The sequence below is a fragment of the Montipora foliosa genome, chromosome 5, assembly GCF_036669935.1.
Source record: "Montipora foliosa isolate CH-2021 chromosome 5, ASM3666993v2, whole genome shotgun sequence".
Classification (NCBI taxonomy): domain Eukaryota; kingdom Metazoa; phylum Cnidaria; class Anthozoa; order Scleractinia; family Acroporidae; genus Montipora; species Montipora foliosa.
In genome coordinates, this window is record NC_090873.1 from 8090025 (window position 1) to 8102524 (window position 12500).

Here is a 12500-nt window from a genome sequence, read left to right on the forward strand (position 1 = left end):
AATATAACTTTGCGCATTTGTAATTACTCCTCTAAACAAATAAATAAACAAATAAATTGATACGAGCGGTTTCAGAAATGGAGGAGACAAACTGCATCATTACTTTTAATCTTTCACTTTTTTTAAAAGGGATGTTAAGCATTCGTCAGAGAGGACAAAATATACACTTCATTATTTGTATTTAAATTTTGGTTTGGGCAAATTTGGACACCTTGAAGGGACGCCATGTTTGTATCGAATCCTTCAAAAACAGCCCCACAGTGCAATTCGAAACAAATGCAATCCAGTCGTCCCCTTGCGACTCATAATCGTTTGCGCATTGCAAAATAATGGAGGGAAGGTTTTCGGAGGATATGGAGAGAAATTGGCGACGAAGACGAGCATTGTTCAAAGGAAGCTCGACTTAGTTTATTTGGGATCGAAGATCAAGAGCTTCCCGGTCCTGGCGCTTCAAGAAAAACACTTCCGTTTGTAAGGACTGGTATAAGAAATGCATGTCTTGTTTTTGTTTACTTCGTGAAGTCGTTTATGCGTTAAACCTAAACCAGAAAATAGTTTCATTAGCATCGAAATCGATTCTCTTAAGGAAAAGTCTGGGACACCAACATCTCTTACGTTTTTTGTTATTGGCACAGAGGGACCAAGGTGGCCACGAGGAAGCACTTAAGGACGGTGCCCACTAATTCAAAGGTATTTTTGCCCGGTTTACTGAATATGCGGGAAATGCAGATCTTAACAAGTGTTATTGAAGTCCAAAAAGAAAATTAGGGGTAACCACGCATTTTTCGAAGATAATTAATCAACAACATTTGTCAAAGCTTCAAAATACAAAGCAATGTATGACGTTCTTTTCCAAATTGAAGCTTAATTATCTCTGAAAAATGCGCGCGACCCCCAATTTTCCTTTGGATACCAAGAGCACTTGCTAAATTCTGCTTTCTCCGCATGGTTTTGAACCGCGCAAAAATATCCCTGTATCAGTAAGCACTACTCATAGGAAATCCGAGTATCTCGAGATCATCGGCAGAACGTATGCGCAATAACAATAGTAGGTACCGTCCTTAAAACGAAGGACAAAGAAAATCTCTGCTTACCAAATGCTGATTTTTCACTGTATCAAAAAAGAATTTACAAGAAATGATGCAAATATTTTGAAGGGAGTGGTGGCGATGAAAATACTGACAAGTTCGCCTACATCATATTGTTTATTTATTCTTTGACGCATCGATAAATACTGAATTTTGAACGTTCATAAACATAATCATGTTCGTTAATTTTTAAAGTGCATAAATTATAGGTAGTTGCTGTTCCACTCCAACTTAATCAGTTACTACTAAGCGTATTTTCGTTGAATGCAGCTGTTTATCTTCACTCGAAGCGCAGATTTTAGGGGACACATTTTGACGTTAATTGTCTTTTATTCCTAGTCACGAGTGATGTGACTGGAATGGATACTCCAAAATAACGTAAGACACTTAAATTTGTGTATATATCAAGTACCAAACGATCTTAAGTTTAAATTTTGTTAAGTTTAAATACAGTGTGCGGACGGCGGGTCTAATCTGCAGGTCGCAGGTCGCAGGTCGCAGGTCGCGGGTTGCAGGTCATTGTTTCACCAATGCAGAAAGTATCTTAAACATTGATAAAAGCTAACCTTAAGCCTAAAAACTTTTGTTTAGGCCTAACTAGGCCTAAAGCTAGCTTTTAAGAATGTTTAGGATACTTTCTGTATTGGTGAAACAATGACCTGCAACCCGCCACCTGCGACCTGCGAGCTGCAGATGAGACCCGACGTCCGCACACTATAATAGCCAACTGGTTTGCCTCCGGCTAGTTGGGATTCTTAACAGTTGTTGTTGAATGTTCTGTTCAGTTGTTATTGTGTTTCAGTGGCCCTGAAAAGCCGATATGGTTTCACCAGAACAATTTATGAAAGCTAACCAATCCGAGTCGGCGCTTAGACCTAATCACTAGAGATCAGTACCTAGCCCAGCAGGTTTTCTCTGCATAAAGAGAGTGTTGTTTGTCTGCCAAAGCCAGTTAACACTCAGGAGCCGGTTGCTCGAAGCTTAGTTAGAGCTAACCATTGGATAAAAGGCATCAAATCCTATAGGTTTCCATGGTATTTAACGCTGGTTAGCGCTAAACATACTTCAAGCAACCCAGGCCAGGTTGTCAGGTATTGCCACGTGACGTCAGCAAATGTTACACCTGTATATGTGTCAAGAAGTGTCTCAACTTACCTTGGAGTATCCGTTCGTATGGGTAATCAAATGGTGACGAGTTAAATTAGGGAATAATTTCACGTGCGTTTAGTCCTAAATCAAAAAATCTCCCTCGCTAAAGGTTCGGCAAATTATTTGATTTAGGACTATACGCACGTGAAATTATTCCCTAACTTTCGCCAGTCACCATTTTTTCTCTAAGTTTACGAGTATACCATTTGATTAGCTATTAATATCATGGGTGACAAATTACTCTCTAATTTTCAAACTTGGACGTCATTTTGGCACTGTAGAAGAATTTACAATGGCAACATTGTAAATTCTCATGTGCTGAAATTTGCGCCAAAATTAAGAAGTAATTTGTCACCCATGTTATTATGTGCAATGATCATACGAATTTGCTTACAGTAGACATCCTGCTATAAGGATTTTCACTATACGTCATCTCCCCAAAAGATATCTTATTAATTCCCTTCAGCTTGTTCGTCCACCAGCAATTGAACATTTCATCATTGTTATTAATTTTTTGTGTCTTTAGAGATTGGTTTCATACATTGTTGCTAATAACGCAAACGCTAAACGAGGATTTCCCTATAAAGAGAATCTGGATTGGGGCACTGTTGTTTCCGCCTTACCATGTCTCAGCAATTCAGAGTAAATGTATTTATCATACTTGAAATTACTCAGCAATGCGACGTTAAAACTGAGCCGAATAGCTTGTCAGGTAGCTTCCTTATCTGCCCTCAGAAAACCTCATTCTCTTAATCAGTAAGAACTAGTATGGTTTTGTCATCTACGACAGGCAACGGCGACGAAAACGTGGCAACAAAATACTGTAAGTCTTTCGCGATTATTCCATCTCGTTCACGTCACACAACATGGACGAGGTATCCTAAGAATAAATTGGGACGAACGGTTTTAGAGAAAATAGAGAAAAAAACATTCACGTTTGATTTCTCACGTCGTTAAAACTTCAAATTTGGTGATTTCAGGTCGTTGTTATGCAGAGAGCCGCAAAAATATGAGATCACTTAACTGCACGTACAACACGATCATTTCTGCTCTTTTGGCCATCGCAAATCTTGTTTGGTTGCGTTGTCGTATCCGTGGCCGTCGCCGCTGTCAAACAATAGAAATTGCAGCTACATTTATTTGAATAAATTACTCTGCCTTGCTGAATTGCAAAGATTATAGATAAGATTATTTAAGCAAATTGATTCGCCTCATAAGTTGCGGTACATTTAATGTTAAGTTCTATATAATAGGTTAGTATTTTCATGCTAAATTAGGGGATAGAGCGAGTTTCAATCGAGTGCTTTGGCCAATCAAAAAGGACGGAGACAATCCAGTAAACCAATCAAAACTTAAAGTAATCACACATAGCAGTCACAAAGCGCGGGAAAATGTGCTCGCGCAGGCAACGATTGGTTTTGGTTTCACTACTGATTGGTTGAAAAAATGGCGCGAGAACTTGCAGCCAATCACTGAGTGAAACCAAAGCAATTTGCTAATTACTTTCGACACTCAATTGAAAACCGCTCTATTGAAGACGTTATTGGTTTCGCTCTTCCTGGCCGTTTTCCAGCAACGGAGTAAACTGGCTCTTATGAGAATATGGCTCCTAAGGCCCTGTTTAATCTTCAGTAGTTACGATCAGAATGTATCTTCTCCAAAGGCTTTTAAAAGGGTTTAATTTGGTCTCCTTATAACTTGTGGCGAAAGGAAAATTGGTGCTAGTGGAAATCTTACAGCTGTCATGGCACAGTATTTTTTCCACGCGCGTTATTTTATGTACCAGAGGGAGAAGTAAGCCCGTCCCCCTTTCTGTGTTGTCCTTTATTTTGATTCTGTTATGTAACAGTCTTCAAACATTATTTTCTGGAAACGTCTTGATGTAGAGTATACTTTTGACTCTGGTATTATGTTCTTTACAGATTTTATAAATCTGATTTTGTACGGTGTTAACGGAACCTTGACGAAACCTACGTGGAAATCTTAGTGAAAGATCATTTTGAGCGAATAGTTGCCTCGAAGGAAAATGTGCTTATGTAGGTACTGCGCAAGCGTATTTCGCTTGTCAGGTGTTACTTGACGCATGATTGACATAGGCTTGACAGGTCGACGCTAGTTGGAATAAAAATACTGTAATTATACCAGAAAAAGTAGTTGTAGTTTAGTTTTACGGTCCTTGAGTTGTACAGTAGTAGAGCAGTCATGTTGTTGTTGTTATTACGGTTGCTGGTAAGACAAAGAAAAGGGTCCATTGCCAAAGAAGAGTGTTGGAGTCACTTCTCTCCCTCAAGAAGTCCTTCAACACCGAGTCTTGAACCCCCGAGTTTCCACCAACAACGCAAGCATAAGTACAAGCAACATACGCAAGATCTGAATGTTAATTCTCCTTAAAATAAAACTGACTGCGATACATTACTTTTTACGTCAGTTATGGGAATTTGGAGCTATATCAAGGCAAAAAAACCCAGGTGATAAATTTCTTCATTCTCGCCACCAGTCTGCTTAACAATGTGTTTAGCTTGTGAGGAGAAAATTTATATAAATCACCCTTGGAAATTAAAGGATCAGATAAAGGGCACTGATCAACGACAATTTAATGGACATACGTACGTTGCCCTTGCATGCGTCATCGTCATTGAAAACTAACCTCAAAATAATTGCCTTTTAGTCAAAGAAACAAAATGAAAACCGACAACAAAAAGACGAAGATATTGAGTTAGTGCAGGCGATGGTTCAGCTCGTTGTTTTAGGTAAATGTGATTATCAACCAACCGTGTCCGTTCGAATTGAAACAACACTCATTAGTTTGATTTTTCCCAGCATTGTAAGATCCTCCCCCTCCCCCACAGGATTCGGCTACTCCTTTCCCGCTACCTCCCCCAGAGTAACCTCCACCACCTCCCCCACCCCCTCCAGCTCCATAAGCCCCACCACCCCCTCCAAATCCTCCAAAAGCATTGTTTTTTTGACCTCTTCCACCGTCTCCTCCCTGACGAAATCCTTTACCTCCTTCTCCGCCATTTCCCATTGTACCACCAAAGTAAGTTGAACTTCTTCCGCTGGAATAAAATCCCCCGCCGCCGCCACCTGCAAAAGCCAACAAACGTATTTGACAAGTTCTTAGCAGATTTTGTCTCCCAAAAATACCACACTCAAAAATACGGTGTGTTTCATAACACACGTTGTGTGTTTTCAAACTCATCAAGGTGTGTTGTTTTAACACACCTTTTCGTTGTTTAACTTCACTTGTTAAGAAAGCACACCGTGGTTTGTGAGAAAACAAAACAAGGTGTGTGTGATTTAACACTCCTTGCGTGTATTTTGGAATTCACCACAAGTGATTTTTTTTTTTTTTTTGCTTAAATTTAACAATTTAATTTTTTAGTTGTTTTAAGATGGCCAGAAAGTGATTTGGTGACGACAGATTCGAGAAATGTCGGCAATCTTTATCAAAACCAACATGGCGAATGTCAGAAAATTAAGAGATCGACTTCGCTAGCGTGATGAATTTCTTCAACAGTCTACAAAACTGATAATTTTCTTCACGCTACGAAATTTTCAATCAACTTCACTAGGGAAACTCAGCTTCGGGAAAGCTATTCTGCGCTCTTTTAGTCTGCGCTCTTGTATTCTGAACTCTTTTAGGACTTAAGTTAGTTTTTCACTCAGTCCGAGTTCTTGATAAAAAAGGCCCTTACTTATATTGGCTATTTTATTATTACAGTGTATGGTTAGATTATTTGGCATCAAAGTTAGTACATTTCAATTCGCCTTTACCTGAGTAACCACTGTCAGCAGTATCAGCACCGAGACCACCACTTCCTCCTTTCCAGGACTGGTACCCACTGTTACTTGATGTTGTCGTAGATGCATCACATCCTGAATGCCTTGAAGTCACCAATTCGACGCCCCCTCCCCCTCCAGCTACTATCAAAGACGTGTTCGTTCCTCTGACTACAAACGTACCTCCACCACCCCCTGAGGCGAGACCGTTATAGTTAATACCACCTTCTTGAGCAACGAGTATCTGAATGGTTTCACCTTTTATTAAGCTAAACGTTCCTATCATCCTAGCTCCTCTTCCCCGATACTGTTGACTATTAAGGGATGTATCGTATCCCCCGGCAGCTCCAATTGCTTCAATTCGGTAGTCACCAGTGAACGGAACTGTCCACCGCTGTACACCGCTGACCACTGTAACTTGACTTTCATGGTCTTTGCCTCTGTAATAACTGTCAAATGAAGTTGGACCCAGTCTCCCACTTGCACCAAGAGTCGTAAACACGGCCTTAAATCCTAAATAATTGAAGGAAACGAATATTACAGAAGCCAATTCCTCCTCTCTCCTCCTCAGCCCAATCCTTGCTCTCTGGCCAGTAGGAAGTTAAAGGAACGATGATTTCTAAGGCAATCAAAACACCACTTAAAAAGATAACTTTGCGATAACTCAATTTCGCGGGTGCTCAATCTTGTTCACCCATTTACAATACGGCCAAAGTATCGTAGAACTAAATTTCCAGGAACTGTTTTGAAGTAAAGGTGGAGAATGAAAAGTTCACTATTGTATAATGAAGTTGTCGTCAAGTCCTAAAGAAAATCCATTCGCTTTTGTTGAATGATGTTGGACGATGTTGACTGCTGGAGTGGGCAAACGATTTCAACACATCATCACTATTTGATTCAACAAGCTTCGCGAGAGGCCTGGTATGCAGTCCCAGGCTGCAGCCGCGGTTGTTACTATGGATACGGACTTGCAACGTCACGGAGAGATCGTTCGATTGAAAGAGGAAGGGGGGGGGTGTAAATGAAGAAATGTTGAATGGTTGTTGAAGCAGAGTTTCAAAATCGCTGTTCAACAAAATCGAACGGATGTTAAAGCACATGTTGAAACCGTTTTCCTGGGCCTTTATTCGTAAAATTGGCTCTTACAGGCCCAGTAATACAGGCAACATTTCGCGTGCAACTAGTCGCGGCTAAAACTTTCGGGAGTTTAGGAAACCATGACGGCTACTGAGGCAATGAGCGAGGCAAGCAATTCCATTCTTGGATTAAAAAGAAACAACACGGCGTAAGGCCCAATAATACGAGCAACATTTTTCGTGAAACTTGTCGCGCAACAATGTTGCGTTGCAAGTTGAGATGGTTTGTTGCGCGTATTACCACCTTCTTACGCAAAAAAAAATTATGTTTCTACTGTTTGCAACACAAAAATTTGTTGTGCTAAGCAGGTGGCAACAAACCATCTCCACCTGCAACGCAACATTCTTGCGCGACAAGTTGCACAAAAAATGTTGCTCGTATTATTGGGCCTTATTACGCCGTGTTGTTTCTCTTTAATCCAAGAATGGAATTGCTTGCCTCGCTCATTGCCTCAGTAGTAGCCGTCATGGTTTCCTAAACTCCTGAATGTTTTAGCCGGAGGCCACCATGGAATTCTCTTAATGATGAGGTAAGTGTAAAAGAGGTCTTCAGCTTTATCCTATGTTTCGTCTGGTTGTGGAGTAACTGCAAAATACCCGGCCACAATTGTGTCCTTGTCGAGTCGAGGCATCGTTCGAAGGACGAGGATTCGTCTTTTATATACCGGATCGGAAATAATTGATGTCCATATTAAAACAAAAGAACAAAACCAATATGACAATCCCTAATCACGTATAACAATGGTTCTTTTGTCGAGCTCCATTTTAGTCCGGTATATGAAAGTCTACCAAGAACGAGGCATAACAGTACACACATACGCCATTAATATGCAAATAAATGGCCGGGCATTCTGCCGTTTAGCTAAAAGTGGAATCCAGGAACCCTTCGGTCAACTTCCTTGTCAGAAAAACCTTTAGGAGCAAGGATGAATAGAAACGACCTTAATTGAAATTGAAATTCGTGAAGATTGCCATCTGGTGACCCACAGGCGCCCTCAACTCAGTTTGAGGAAAAGTCAACATGGCCGACAAAAATAAAAGGATTTGTATGGGAATTCAGATAAAAAAACTTAACCCCGTAGCCCGCCAAGAAAACTGAGGTAGAGCTCAGTTTTTTAAGAGTGCAGGGTTACAAGCACATTTTCGAAGATTTTTCCTTTCGACCAAAAGAAACTACAGCCTGAGGTCGCTCGCAGGGCGGCTGTATTTCGTTAATGGTGGGTCGAAATGAAAGATCAATGTTTATCGCGTTGAATCTGGAAAAAAAAAACCACATTGGAAGTAAGCTACCCACAATGGCTTTTGATTGAGAATTTTTTCATATAAGGCCCTGTTTACAAGCAGCTAGGGTAACCCTACAGCTAGAGTTACCCTAGCGGGAGGGTCAAACATAGCCCGGGTTTACAAGCAAAATTTCACACGTAGGGATACCCTACCACCCGAGACAACTTTGCATGCTTGGTAACCGCCAGAATCGCAAACACAATGGAAACCGCTAAAACGTTGTCCCGGGTAGGCGAGTTGTCCCTAGCAGAGCGTTTACAAGGTAGCTAGGGTTACCCTAGAGCTCGGGTAACCCTAGGACTCACATAGGCTTACCCTAGCGCCAGGGTAACCCTAGCTGCCTTGTAAACAGGTCGTTGAAAAAAAGAAGAAATGTGTGAGTGCTAGGGTAACCCTCTTAATAGGGTAACGCTCCTGCTAGGGTAACCCTAGCACTAGGGTTACCCTACCTGCTTGTAAACAGGGCCTAAGTATCCCTTTCATTCTTATATCGGAATTCCCATAAAAAATCCTAATGTTTTTGTGGGCCATGTTGGTTTTTCCTCACTCTGAGCTAAGAGCGCCAGCCCTGTGGTAACCGTGCTCTCTTCGTAGAATTGTTTTTGCTTTTTCATCGTATGAGACAATTTGAAACACTTCGACAGATTGCTAAACAGGATAGACGGATAGACGGATGATATGATAAAGGAATAAATTTTTTTTTTCGCTTGTAAACTTGAAAATTTAAGCTTATAAATAGTAATTTGGGTTAACGAGCACATTGTCTCAGTCACCTACAAGGGAATCGCTTTCTTACATTTCATTTCATTTTATTGACATACCAGTGAAATTGACTTCAAAAGAACTTGTTAAACTTTGTTAAATCTCAAATCCTAAGCTTTTCAGCTTTGATAACGAGCCAAAGACATATATACTCGGCGGACAATGCTAGCTGCTCAACTCTCGCTTTCTTCAAAGGTAATTTTATAGCCGAGTAACCTAGAGGAAAACTTATATGGGAGAAATCCAAAAGTAAATTGCAATAGGCAACTTTCACGATGGCGTCATTTGACTACAACTGCCAGAATTCTGTTCGTTTTTCTTTTTCTACTTAAATTTTGTATTCCCTGTTGGTAAAAAAGAACAATAGGTCTAATTAGCATAAAAAAAGAAAAACCTGAAAGATTCTGGTACTTGTAGTCAAATGGCGTCATCATGCAAATGCCCTATTAATATTAAACGTTTGCTTCGCTAAAATAAACCAAATAAACACAGCAATGCAAAACAACATTGCGACGAGGTCGACATGTGCCAATGGGAAAGACATGCAAAACAAAGCTGTCAGCAGTCGCAATAGTACTTTCATTAGATTAAACCCTACCTGAGCAGTTTCTTCCATCTCCTTGATATCCCTTTTTGCACGTGCAATTGTAAGATCCTATGATATTCGTACATGTGGCATTCATGTTGCACTCGTTATCAGACGAACACTCATCAATATCTGAAACGAAAGGAACACAAAAAAGCGAACCCGACGAATGCAATTCAAAGAAAACAACATGGCGACGAGAACAACGTGGATGTGCCCGAGAACATCACTGGATTAATGCAAAACAAAACTGTCAGCATCAGCCGCGATAATACCTGCATTAGACTTTTTGGATTTTACCTGTGCAGTTTCTTCCGTCTCCTTGATATCCACCATTGCAAGTGCAAGTGTAATTTCCCATGGTATTGATGCATGTGGCATTCACGTGACACTCTTTTTCAGATGAACACTCGTCAATGTCTGGAACCAAATGAACATAACAAAGAAAGCTCGAGGACTGAACTTTCAAATTCTTATTCCCACCAAAACAGCATGGGGACGATTAAGAGGTCGACCTGCCAAAACATCACGTGACAAAAAGGCACCCAAGGCGTGCAAAAACAAAATTGTCAGCTTCAGTCACCATAACATCTTTATTACACTGGCCCCAGTTGTTCAAAAGATGGATAGCGCTATCCACCGGATAGATCGCTATACAGTGGACAAGTATTAGTGAAGCCAATTGCGCTATCCAATGGATACTGATTTATCCGGTGGATAACGCTATTCACCTTTTGAACAACTGGGCCTGCACTTTACCTGAGCAGTTTCTTCCGTCTCCTTGATATCCTCTTTTGCAACTGCAATTGTAAGATCCTCTCGTATTCACACATATGGCATTTACGTCACAATCGTTTTCAGATGAACACTCGTCAATGTCTGGAACCAAATAAACATAACAAAACCAACTCGAGGACTTCACTTTCAAACAAAAACAAATGGCGACGACAACAAGGTCGGTAAGTGCGAAAACATCACGCGAAAACTGTGCACAAGAAAACTGTCAGCATCAGTCGGGATAATGCCTTCAATAGACTGGAATTTACCTGAGCAGCCTCTTCCGTCTCCTCCATATCCCTTTTTGCAAGTGCAATTGTAAGATCCTATTATATTGGTACATCTGGCATTCACGTGGCACTCGTTCTCAGATGAACACTCGTCAATGTCTGGAACCAAATGAACACAAAAAAGCGAACTCGAGGACTGCACTTCCAAACTTTTATTCCAAACAAAACATCATGGCGACGACCAACAAGTCGACGTGTCAAAAGATCACGTGACAAATGGGCACGCAAGCGGTGCATAACAAAACTGTCAGCACCAGTCGCTATCATACCTTGATTAGACTGGACTTTTACCTGAGCAGTTTCTTCCATCTCCTTCATATCCCTTTTTGCATGTGCAATTGTAAGATCCTATGATATTCGTACAGGCGGCATTCACGTGGCACTCGTTTTCAGATGAACACTCGTCAATGTCTGGAACCAAATGAACATAACAAAACCAACTCGTGGACTTTACTTACAAACAAAGCAACACGGCGACGACAACATACAAGGTCTGTGTGTGCGAAAACATCACTTGACTAACTGGCACTCAAGGTGTGCATAACAAAACTGTCAGTGTGAGTCGTGGTAATACCTTCATTACACTGGACTTTACCTGGGCAACCTCCTCCGTCTCCTCCATATCCTTTTTTGCAAGTGCAATTGTAAGATCCCATGGTATTTATACAGGTGGCATTAACGCGACAGTTGTTTTCAGATAAACACTCGTCAATGTCTGGAACCAAATGAACATAACAAAGCGAACTCGATTTCAAAAAGGAAACAACATGGCGATGACCAAGAGGTCGACCTGCCAAAACATCACATGACTAATGAGCATGCAAGCCGAGCAAAACAAAACTATCAGCAGCTGCGGCAATAATACCTTGATTAGACTGGACTTTACCTGAGCAGTCTCTTCCATCACCTTGATATCCATTTTTGCATGTGCAATTGTAAGATCCTATGTTATTTGTACAAGTTGCATTCACGTGGCACTCGTTTTCAGATGAACACTCGTCAATGTCTGGAAACAAATGAACACAACAAAGCGAGGTCGAGGAGTGCCTTTTCAAACAAGACAACATGGCAATGACCACGAGGTCGAGGTTGCCAAACGCTCATTTGACTAACGCAAGGCGTGCAAAACAAAACTGTCGGCATCAGTGGCGATAATAGAGAGCTTCACATTCAACGACGAGAACGACTATGAGTACAAGACTTTCTCATAGAACAACAATGAGCGCGCGCAATTTAACGTCATTTTGGCGGGAAAAACGTGTCACCCTCGTCATTTTAGTGCAAGGTTTAACAAGAATGTCGGCCTATGAAAACAAGTCACCAACACGGTAGCAGTTTGGGCATTTTTCGACAAGAGAAAGGGCTAAATTACTGGAAATAAGAATAACTGATCAAATTACGCTGCTCAAAAACAGTAAAATGAATCGTCCGGGTTATAAATTGTCTAAGTAGTTTCGCTATCAACGGGCAGTCAAATATCGTACTCGTTCTCGTCTTCGTCCTGGAATTTAAAGGTCCCTAATATCTTCATTACACTGCACTTTACCTGAGCAGTTTCTTCCATCTCCTTGATATCCCTTTTTGCACGTGCAATTGTAAGATCCTATGGTATTCGTACAGGTGGCATCCATGTTGCACTCGTTTT

General features: G+C 40.9%; 2 protein-coding genes across 2 annotated transcripts in view; both read right to left on the reverse strand.

Moving 5' to 3' along the window:
• The window catches only part of LOC138002108 (fibrillin-3-like), an 85278-nt gene that overhangs the window by 46747 nt on the left and 26031 nt on the right, over positions 1–12500 (reverse strand). The gene's annotated exons all lie outside the window — the stretch shown is intronic.
• LOC138004262 (fibrillin-2-like) overlaps positions 4984–12500 on the reverse strand; it is an 8624-nt gene continuing 1107 nt past the window's right edge. The window contains exons 4-13 of the mRNA XM_068850737.1: positions 12402–12500; positions 11742–11861; positions 11451–11570; positions 11147–11266; positions 10835–10954; positions 10548–10667; positions 10089–10208; positions 9801–9920; positions 6015–6533; positions 4984–5324 (exon numbers count right to left, since the gene is read on the reverse strand). The exon at positions 12402–12500 is cut by the window's right edge and continues 21 nt beyond it. Of these exons, the coding sequence (XP_068706838.1) occupies positions 4984–5324; positions 6015–6533; positions 9801–9920; positions 10089–10208; positions 10548–10667; positions 10835–10954; positions 11147–11266; positions 11451–11570; positions 11742–11861; positions 12402–12500 (1799 nt within the window). The remainder of the gene's footprint in view (positions 5325–6014; positions 6534–9800; positions 9921–10088; positions 10209–10547; positions 10668–10834; positions 10955–11146; positions 11267–11450; positions 11571–11741; positions 11862–12401) is intronic.